The sequence below is a fragment of the Cystoisospora suis genome, assembly GCF_002600585.1.
Source record: "Cystoisospora suis strain Wien I chromosome Unknown contig_1965, whole genome shotgun sequence".
In the NCBI taxonomy this organism is placed as follows: domain Eukaryota; phylum Apicomplexa; class Conoidasida; order Eucoccidiorida; family Sarcocystidae; genus Cystoisospora; species Cystoisospora suis.
Window position 1 is genome coordinate 738 of NW_027154764.1, and position 10,897 is coordinate 11,634.

The 10,897-nt window shown below is 55.6% G+C and overlaps 1 protein-coding gene across 1 annotated transcript in view; it reads left to right on the forward strand.

Annotated features, from left to right (window-relative positions):
• Positions 1-643: 643 nt before the first annotated feature.
• The window catches only part of CSUI_004268 (uncharacterized protein), a gene marked incomplete at its 5' end in the record, with an annotated part of 41,778 nt that continues 31,524 nt past the window's right edge, over positions 644-10,897 (forward strand). Inside the window, 2 exons of the mRNA XM_068064461.1 lie at positions 644-3,051; positions 4,058-10,897. The exon at positions 4,058-10,897 is cut by the window's right edge and continues 1,166 nt beyond it. Coding sequence (XP_067923558.1) covers positions 644-3,051; positions 4,058-10,897 — 9,248 coding nt within the window. The remainder of the gene's footprint in view (positions 3,052-4,057) is intronic.

Sequence of the window (10,897 nt, forward strand, 5' to 3'; positions counted from 1 at the left end):
CGGTCCTCTTCACCACGCAACAGCGACGTCCTCGCAGTGCTCTCAAGAGGTCGCATGTGGTCCCCTCTCTAGTATATAACTTGTCAACATTGCAAGTGAAGACGACTTGCAGCTCCATACGTGGTCCATTCCTGATGGAGTATTATCTGACATCTGTCCCTTTCTCCGTACATTGCCTGCTGCTATTGATACCCTCATTCCTTATCTTTCCCCGGGTTGCTAATTCAATATGTTGCATCGATTGTTAACGTTTCTGATTTCCCGGCTTCTTCTGTCTCTCAACGTCGACTGTAGGCAGCTGGTAGTGCGGTGGAAGTACACGGGCTCTCTTCTGCTTCGGTCCCTGGCAGTGAGCGACCGTCAGCTAACACCTCTCTTTTTTCTGAAATCTGCCTATATTAGCTCCATTAGTCTTCACATTCCTTGGAGTGTCTTTTGGAGCGGACACAAAGCAATCTCGCTACATGTTGACACTATTATTGCAGTGATCAAGCCTCAGGCTCTCGTTCCTCCTGCTACGCCAAGAAGATCCCAGGCGGTGGCGACTGGCTCGCTGGCTGATACTAGGCTGCTACGGGGACGGAGACGGCGCAGCAAACACAGGGAAGCATTTGCTTCTCGGCTTTTCACGGGGTTACCAGCTGGTTCGACTGCTAGCTCTCCTTCTTCTGTTACTCAGGATCTCCCTCGCAAAACCCGTGCGTGCCCTTCGCCTGTCTCGAATTACGAGTCCGCGAACGAATGTGGGTCTTGTACAGACCGCGATGATCGCGTGGCGTCACAAGACAAGAGACACTCAACCGTTCAGACACAGTGGTCGCATCTCCATGAGAATGCCGAGAGCCGTGTAAGGGGGGAACAACCCAATCTGTCACCCAGCAGAATTCACCATACTAGATGGTTACCTGACGAGATCTCAAGTCTGTACAGTTCCTCCACTGCTTCTTCTGTCCATCACGCTACTGCATCTCTCCTCAGTTCTGCGGCCACTGCCTCTTCGTCTACCGTCTCTTCTTCTTCCCCTTCGTCTGCCGTCCCAGCAGGGGGCTTCTTTCGCACCCTAGCCCGGCGTGTGTTTCGGGCGGTCCTACCTTCGTCTCTGAATCCTTTTTCCCCTCTTTTTGTATCGTCGCTGCTTCTGCGCCTGCTCAAGCGGGCATCTGTGCACCTGACGAACGTCCAGATTTGCCTTGAAGATGACATCACTTCTCCCGCCTCTCCTTTTCAGTGCGGTCTCTCATTCAGTGCACTCCATGTCACTTCGACGAGTGTATCACCTCCGAGTTCTGCTCCTCAAGCAACCATGGCGAGGGTGCATGAAAGGACTCGTCGCGCTGTACATGATTCAGACACTCCCGTTCTTTTCTCTTCTTCAGTGCCGAGGTTCCGCAAGGCAGAGAACGAGGGTAGGGGACTCACGAAGCAGAACTCGCGTCGTTTCTCTACCTCGTCGTCGACGGGACCGACCATCTCTCCGGACTGGGATACCATTCGCGTTACTGACAGTGATAACATCGAGCTAGTGTCTTGTTTATCATCTGGTCCCGACATTCAGACTAGAGAGACTGCGATTCTTCCTTATTTGGAGCGCTGTGCGTTAAGAGGCTGTTCTGCCGGGGGAGAGGTGGAGGATGAATTTGTCTACAGCGAGCTGTCTCACAAAAACTTGGATGTGACAGAATCGGCTGAAGCATCCGTCAGTGACTCCCATCGTGGGAAAGAGACAGCCGTTCCTTCTTCCTTTCTGTCGTCTCCGAATCTTGCCTCTTCAGGGCACTTCGACACTGCTGGAAAGGAAGGTCGGGCTGCCTACCAGCTGGCTCAAGATAAGGACGAGCTGGGAACTGAAACACCTCCACAGTCAGCTCTTGAAATGCGCGAGTTCACCCATCTTTCGGATAGCCGTAGAAAGGCGACAGCTGTCCACCCGGAAGTCACACGTGTCTCCGCTAGTCCTCGGTTACTACCGCAACCAGATCAGCTTGAATCACCGACGGTTTTCGTACCGTCAGTGCATACCCGCCTTCTCTCTCCATCCGATCCAAGTTCAGTCGCTGCTGAGCTTGTTGGGGTTTCATCAACTGCTGTTGCTTGCGACCAGGGCAGCTCTCTTTTACCGTTCAAGCGCAGTGCCTCAGATCCGGAGCTCCACATGACAATCGAGACTCTGAAGGAGGCAGAAGAAGAGAGCGAGAAACTATTGGATGAGTCGCTTCTCCTGCGTCTTCACGAGAATCTCCATGTTGACGATGAAGAAGGTAGGCAGGCGGAGAGAACTTCAGGATCGCCCACAAGGCTCACTGAGAAGCAGCATGACACGAGTAGACGCGGGGCGAGGAGTTGGCGGTCTTGCAGTGTTGAAAAGCCTAGGGCTTCTGCAGAAGGAACGACGATGTCCATCAAAGCGAACGAGGTCACAGACGAAGCCCAGGCCCAAGGTGCCTACCGATTCGTAGTCCGCGAACCCTCGTTTGCCAGTAGAACGCCCCGGGGGGATTCCGTGTCGCTGGATCGCTGGGAGTCAGAGCCTCATAATTCCCGTGTAGGAAGGAGAATACCAGCATTGCAAGGCATCGAAAGATCAAGCAAATGGATGTCGCAGTCAACTCATTTCTCGGCTGAATTCCCTGTCCGGCAACATCCGACAGTCTTCGTAGCGAGGGGTACGTGCGATATGAATGCGCACTATCTTTCGCCAACGGGTCGCCCTGCAGGAGTCGACGATTTCGGTTCTCGAGATGGCCGCCCGGAAGCCTTACGTCGTCTCGACAAACCACAAGAACGTCTGTTGTTTCGTCAGCTTCTGGAGGTAGACGGGCTCTCTGTTTACTGGAAACGGCACAAGGGGGAGTTAACTAGTCAGTCGAATACAGGTCCCGTGACTCGGGCTTCTCGCAGGCAACTTACGCGCGGAGACAAGACAAGAGAAGTAGCAACGTCATCCAGTCCTGGGGACTGTTGCCAGGGGGGTAATCCGGATGATTCTGCATGCTATTCAAAGGACGTCAAGCCTACCAGCGGAGTAGTGAAGGATGAGAGTCCGGATAACTGGTGAGCTGAAAAGCAGAAGGACTTCTTAAGAAGTCAAGAACCGCGGTCTCCTGGAGTGTTCTGTGACTTTCATAAGTGAATAGGAGAAGAGATCCACAGGAGATAGCGAAGCTGGAGTGCCACTGGGCCGATAACAAACAATACATCAGGGCTAGGGAGGAATGAGCGGAATTCCGCTTTACACACTTTTCCGTCAAAGACCGACGACGAACACGTAACAATTGTTTCGGGCTGGCTATGCCGATGTCGCCCTTGACTCGTACTTAGCGTCAGCGGTGCGCCATTTGAAATATCATGGCTCAGGAAGTGTTTGCCGGTTGAGAAGTCCCCTAGTTTTTCTTCTACCAGTCCGTTCTATGCGGGTGTGCTCATCACTCATTTGTTGTACATGGCCCGGATAGTCCGAGTTGCAAGGTGCAGTTTCATTGAACGCGACGGGTACATAAGCAGCGTCTCGGGCCGCGAGTCACTTGCGTTTTTTGAGGAGACCCTGGGCAGACACGAGAGAAGGGTCTGCCGTGGTGACATGCGCTGCCAACGATAGCTCTCCTTGTCGTAGATAACTGAATGGTCTCCGGATGCTCACCTGCTACCTTTCCAGGGGCGGGGTGTCAGAAGCAGAACATTTAGTGACACCGTTGAATCAAATACCCAGCAGGCACCTCAAAGTAAATACACACCTTCTGACAGTTTTAGTCTCACGGCACTTGAGCTCTGAACGTCAATTCACATGGTATTGTGGAACGCGTAGAGTCAACCTGCGACGCATCCAGTCTTGGGCGTATCAAAAAAGTCGTTGCGGTAGTGGGCTTTTCGCCTGCGCGGGGCCCATGAGAAGTCGCTGTGCGTTCAGTCGGTACGCATGAACGTCGTGCGGATTCCTGTGGAGTTCTGAGAGATTTCGACTACGGAGCTCAAATGAGCGTTCTATATCTCTCCGCGCAGAAACTCGTACTTTAGCTTTTGCAGTTCGTTTCTGATTTTTTCCGCATTTGTGCTGTTTCAGTCTCAGCAACATCCTCGAGCCCTTGCGCTTCGCGGCCACTGCATACATCAGTGTGGCCCCCAATGTCGCAGGACGAACAGTTCACCGAGCGTCCCTCTCACCGTTGAAACCGAGTGAAACGGCGAGATCAACAGCAGATCTGCGAGGTTGGACGGGCCACGAGAAAGTCTGCGCAGATCACCCGAAGGACCTGCTTGCAGAGAATCACGATCAGAACTCTACATTTTTTTCCGGACGGTGTCTCGGCGAACCTGTCTCGTTTGTCTCCCGTTCCAGTTCCTTATGCGAACGCCGGCACCAGGGGTCCCACGTGCTGACGTTTCCTTCCAGAGCAGTTTCGGAGTACGCTTCCGACATCTCCCTCCGTGGCGCTACTACGGCCTCGTCCGCAGTAGGCGGTTCACCTTATCCCTACTATCCAATGTTTAGTCCCTCTCTGGCCTGCGACGGCACGTCTCCTGCGCTGTCGCCCTTCATACCGCTCCGCAGTTACAAGAATCAACCAAGCGACTGTTCAGCCGGAGCTGGTGTGCACGGTCTGAGCGTCACTCAGCCGGGCGTACCCTGGCGTTCACGGGACCCTGATTCTGACCCTGCACCAGCTTTGTCCGTCCCGCATGCGGCTTCCTCATCCTCAAGTACGCCAGACCGACTGCGTCGTGGTAGACGGTCCCAGGCACAGCGCTCGTCTCAGCAACTCAGTCCTGACACCGTTCTCCCCCCGGGTCCCGTTTCGGGCCCCCCTGTTTTCCAGGCTCCTTTTGGTTCCAGTACTCCTTCGAGCTTTAATGTTGCACCAGTTGCGTCTCGTATCGGCGCTTCGGAGTGTATGTACACCATGGCCGCTCAAGTACATGTTCACGTCCCTAGTGTAAGGGTGAAGTTTCTCCGTCAACAGCTGATTGACTCCCTCAGGTTATACAGTCGGCTTGCAGCTGAGCAACGGCTCATTGATGCTAGTAGTCTCTCCTCTCCTTTGTACACTAGACTGTCAGGCGCTCGAAGCTGTGTCCAACGTCTCGACAGCCAATCGCTGCTGGTTTCTGGCTCGCAGTTCGGTCCCCTTTCACTGTCATCCGAGTCCTCAGTCATCTGTAATTCTCTCATTTCTTCCCACCGGCTTCCTCCTCGTCCGGCGCACCTTCCGCCTCCTCTGCGGCCTCCTGTAGCTTCCAGTCAACGCGTCGAAGAAACGCGTTCCATGTCTTGTTCTAACCCACTTGGTCTGACTCTGCAACCACCTGGGTGCAAGCCCAGTTCCACCTGGTCTCCCCCCTTTTCGTTTCTCAGCCGGTGGAAGTTTCTTTCACGTCTCCGTACTCAGCCGCGAGCACCACCTGGGGGTGTTCCGTCTCCGGAATGCCTAGCTGACTCGGTTTTTCTTGTTGGGAGACGTCGCGAGGAAGGGAAAAAGTCTGACAGCAAAGGGGAAACCCGTTCGTCATGTAGCGGCGAGCGAGGAAGTAAGAAGGACGTAGTTTTATTCGCTTGTTCGTCGCTAGTCCTTGGAGTTCGAGCCAAGGAGCTACGCGTCCGTTTGCACTGGGCTACTGAGCAACCTCAAGGAATTGACAGCAGCGGACGCGGAGCTCCCGGGGAAAGACCAAAACAAGGGCAGGGGCGCCAAACGAGAAGCGAGCGCCCGGCGAAGTCGTCCCGGGAAAGAATGAGCCAAGGCGACTCTACGGACAGCGACGCAACTTTTTCTTCGGCGTCTTCGCTGGCAATGGAGCCTTTGTCGCCACAGGGGTGCTTTTCTCAGATCTACTTGGCGGGTATCACCACCAAGCTTCAGTGGATTTCTGATCTCCGCCCACGGACAGCCTGTTGTTGTCCGTGTTCTCCTTTTGCTTGTCATCAAGGAGCTGACTGTGGCTTCATGGCGACGGCAAGGAAATGGTATCCGCACGTGGGTGTACTGATTGGCTTCTGCGGACCGAGCGGTGCAGAGGCAGTGAAAGCCGCAGCAGCGGGAAGCGGAAGACGGTCTCTCTCTGCTTCGCTGCGGTCGCATTCCTGTCACGGTCACACGAAAGAGGCAAAGCCGGCCTCCGTTTCTGTGCAGACACAAGCAACTGGAGGCTGTTCCAGACAGTCTGTGAATCCTGCACAACGTGTAGGGCGCACGGATAGCCGGGGACTTCACAACTTCGAATTGTTGGATAGAAGCGCGCAGAAGCATGAATTCCAGGGAGGCAGGGACAGGACCGGACAACGAAGGGAGGAGAAAGGATCTCTGCGGTTGGGCGGAGCCCTGTTCTCGATTGACTGTGTTGAGGCCTTTGATACAACCTGCGGCGTTTGCCTAGTTTGTGAAGCGCCGCCTTTCGTGGAAGGTAAAAGCGCTGAGCCCAGGGAAACGCTGGAGCCGGTGCCGTGCCAAAGTCCCGCAGACCCGGATACACGGCAACCAGCTGGTGGTCCCCAGAGGGTACATCCGGACTGCGGGATAGGTAGTCCGCATCAGTACAGACAGGAGGGGTCCGGCTCAGTGAAGTGTTGGTCGCAGACCTCCCGCGAGGACCTTACACGGTCACGTCGTCAACGAAAGCACACAGCAGACAGTTTCACAGGGGAGCAGGCGACTGCTGGTACTGGAAAGGACGCAAAGGACGCGGCATTGAAGGGGACAGTAGCACGGAGAATTTCTGCGGACAGAAGACACGGGAGCTCGCGATGCGAGTTTGTAGCTCCTTCAAACGAGCTCCCAGCTTCTTCTCTTCGCTGCGTTAGTGGTCCTGACCCAGCGCTGCCCGTTGCACGGCTTCGGGAAACTATAGGAGCGGAGGAGAGGGCCTGGCTTTCAGATAGTGCCACCTCAGGTGTTTTCATGTCAAATGACGGAGTGCGGAAGGCACGCAGAAAAAGAGGCTTTCGGCGTCCGTTTCTATCGGGCTGGAGTGGTGTCGCTGAGAGTGCCAGGCTTCCAGGACTGTTTTCTCCCGCGGGAGACGCAGGCGGGCAAGACCGACTGGCGGGCAGAAGCAGACAGCCAGCGTTGGTTCCTTCTTCGCAAAAGGCAGTACATGACAGGACAGCCTATGATGGTGCGACTGCCTCTTCGGAAGTAGAGCGAATGCGGCGAGTCGAACGAGCTCATCCTGAATCAGTCTGTCGTTCTCCTCCAGCCTCTTCGTATTCTGATCCTTCTTCCTCTTCGTCTCTTTCCTGCTCTTCTTGGCCTGCCTTATCATCATCAGTCACAAATCCTCGATGTCATCTCTCGTCTTCTGGAAGCCTACTTCGTCCTACTGGTCAAGGAGGAGAAAGCTTCTCTTTTTTCGAGTTTCAGAACGAAAGAGGGTCGTCAGGAAGTCATTCGTCGCGGGTTAGCCAAAGGGACAGTTGGGAGAGTCTTGCGAAGCCCTTAAGTGTGGATGGGGAACATGGAGGAGCGGAAAGAGGTGCTTTGGGCGCTTCCGCAGGTCCACGAGGATCCTCAGGCGCAGTGGAGGAACGACAACCGTCGTTCCACATGTGGACACGTTCAGGCCGCTCTGGCGGTCCTTGCTCTTGGCCCAGAGGGTTCCAGGCCACTTGCATTTCCCGTGTGTTCGCAAGATCGCAAGCCGTGCGGACCGTGGTTGACTGTCCTCGTCTGTGCAAGCAGTTGCCGCGCCTCTCCAGCTTTGCGCAGTCACTCGAACTAGCTGCAAGGAGCGGTTTAGCCGTTCACCAGGTAAGCAACAGGCCTCACGAGCCGGCGTACTCTCCCTTAAGTTTCACTAGAATCGGGGACCAGGGGCGGCATTCGACTGCACTAAGCTTTTCTAAGTCCGGCAAAGCCAGAGAAAAGGCGGTGGAGCGGACCGAAGCCCATGAGACATGCGGTCTATCTGTCCTGGGAGACCAAGGAGAGGAAATGGAGGTGAAAGGGCTATCTTCAGCCGCCGCGGGTCACTCTTTTTGCTATCAGAGTGCAGCTGTTGATTTGACTGTTGGCGGTCTGTCGCTCATACTGCTGTCTCAAGGTCGAGAGCGGCGACGGAGTTGGTCTCGGTCTTCTACTGCATGTACAGAAGAGCAAGATGACACGGACCCGGACAGAGAAAGCGGTATTGCTAGGGAGCCGGTGCCTTCGTCGCCACTCGCAGCTGTGAAATCCGCGGATACCCGAAAAGAAATCGAGTCTCGAGGACTCTTGACAAAGGACCTACTTGCCCAGCCTACTGGGCTCCCGTCTCCGAGCTCGGCGTCCCCATCTGCACGTCCTTCGGCCGCTACGCTGTTGGATGTCAGTGCCACGGGGTGCTGTCGTGTCCCCGACAGGCACGCGCTTTCCGGAGAGGAGAGGGGAGCCAGAAGCGACTCGAGAAAGAGAGAAAATGTTGGTTCTGACAGAGTGGAGGCGACAAGGGTCGGGAGGAGGAGACGGGCTGTGAGGGCGCGTCAAGAGAGATATCACAGGGAGAGACCGCAAGAGGGAGATTCCGCTGGAGCTGCCCTACGCGTCTGCGTCGAAAAGATGGAGCTCCGTACAACAGCGCTGTTTCCGCTTGACGCCACGCACGGCGCTTGGCGAAGAGAGGCTTGCAAAATCCCGACGGGATGCTGTAGAAGCAGTAGCTGTAGGGAATCTCCCTGCTTTCCGCGTGATTTCACGTCATCTTTTTTGGCTCCACACAGAAACCTCTGTTTGGCTGACGCAACCTCGCTTGGCGGAGATGAGGGCAGTCTCTCGCAAGAAGAGGAAAAACGGAAGCTGCCGGATGCTAGGGAGGAGGGAAGGCAGCGAGCTGACAGGGCCTTAGTTCGGAGTCTTCCAGCCCAGTACAAAAGAAAGCAAGATACCAGGGCACAAACGCCAAGTAGACTTGGTCCAGGCGTGCGCCGGAGAGTCAATAGGAAGCAGTCTCCCGCTGTCGACAGTCACTATCCGTCCTTCGTTGACAGATGGCGTACTGGGACGGGTACGGGCATCTCCAGTTACAACTGCGGTAACGTAGTTGCCGCTTTAGAAGAGCAAGTGGAAGCTTCCACTCAACCTCCGGTAGGACGGAGTTGTATGACGTCCTCAGTGAGCAACAGTAGACAATGGACACTGTATTCACAGAAGGGGGCAACGAGCAAGGACTCCGGAGGCCACGTTGTCTGCTCGCCCGACAGCAGGACTCCAAGCAGTGTGCGTGTCCCAGCAGTTTCTAAGCGGAGAGCTTCATCGTCTGATGCCGCTATCCTGGCTGGACAAGTAGAGCGGGAACCAGTGGTATGCCAGCAGAACATACAGCATCGTGAAAGACTGGGAAAGAGGGAAAGGACGAGGAAGCAAGAAGAACCAGAAGGAAGTGGTGGATCACGAGACATGGAGACAGGGGGGAATCAGGGGGCATTGCTGAATGGAGCTTTGTTTCATCCCATTTGTCGAAGTTCGTGCGATGGTGCCGTTTGTCAGGGACTCAGTGGCCTTCATTGCAAGACTCTCCCGGTGTGTCACGGAGGCGGTGAAGGGGAGGGAAAAGAAAAGAGAGAGAAAGACAAGACAGGAGCGGGCTTCTTGGACGAAGGTCATGTGTGTCTTCTTCCGCCTTGTAGTGGACGGTATCACCCCTCTTCTTGTCCGTCTCTCCATTTCTGTCTCTACCACTTCTCAGTCACTGCTGGCCAAGAGGTGCAGTCACCAGACCATGACGAAGTGGGTGGGAATCTGCAGATACCGCTACGATCTCGGGGAGGTAGGTCTATGTCCAGTCGCCACGGAGACGCACGCTCTGTCTCAAGCGGAATGAGTTGCAGGAAGCAGGTGGGTGATTCGACTGCGAGATGCGAGACAGACAACGGGAAAGCTTCTTCGGGTGGTATCCCGCACTCTCATCGAGATGATCGGCGAAATCGAGAGAAAGACAACCTCTCCTGTTCTGCACAGGAACCCAAGGCGTACGGCNNAGACAACCTCTCCTGTTCTGCACGTCGTCCCTTCTGTCAAGCCCGCTTGTTTATTTGGTCGGATATTGTCGCTCCGGTGTCTTTCCACACTGCCGTGCGTATCCTCAACGAGGACTTCTCACGCCTTTTCCGTGAGCCGGACCGGACCGCCTCAGGGAGACCGGAGCCGGGGGGCGGAGTCCAGTGCAACGTTGACGAAACCTGGGGGGAGGTGAGAGAAAACAAGTTGGATGGCAGAAGGCTTGAGCCTCTCGAGGGGACAAACCGCGAAGGATACGCGCGAGGAAGTGACGGAACTGTTGTTCCCTCTGGGTCGCTTTCGCACGTGGGCCAGCGGCCGTGCGGGAGCACAGACAGCTGTGAGGGGTGGGAGACAGAGGGGAAAGCCACGGTAGAAGAGTCTGATATGCCGCTTGTCCAAGTCGAGGCGTCCATGGGACCAGCAGCTCTCCTTGCGAGTGTAGACGTGCTCCGGGTCCTCTCGGCTTTCACAGGTTACCTCAGGGCTGCTCTACGGACTGGTAACGACCTAGCCCCCCAAGCGGCCCTCTCACTTCGGCGTGCCCGTACTCCCGTAGCTTCTGATCCCCACGCCGCGATATCGGGCTCGTCGGAAGGTGGCTGGACGCGTCGTCAGAGGCCGCAGTTCACGTGTGCAACATCGTTACGGTGTATGCCACCACAGCGGCGGAATCCAGAGAGCTTCGTAGAGCTTTCAGACAGTGATGGAAAGCCCGACAAGGAAAACGAGGTGGGTCTCCGGGCTCTCTTCTACGGAGCACCCGATGCATCCTGCGGCCGGCCCCCTGTTTCCGGATGTTTCTTGGAAGAGAACCTCTGCAGGATGCCTCGTAGTGTACGCTCATTCCGATGCGACAGCTGTGGCTCTCTGCAGTGCTTGCCAGACTACATGAGGAGTTCTTTATCTGAGCGCCAGAGCGGACTGGAGGCTCGTAG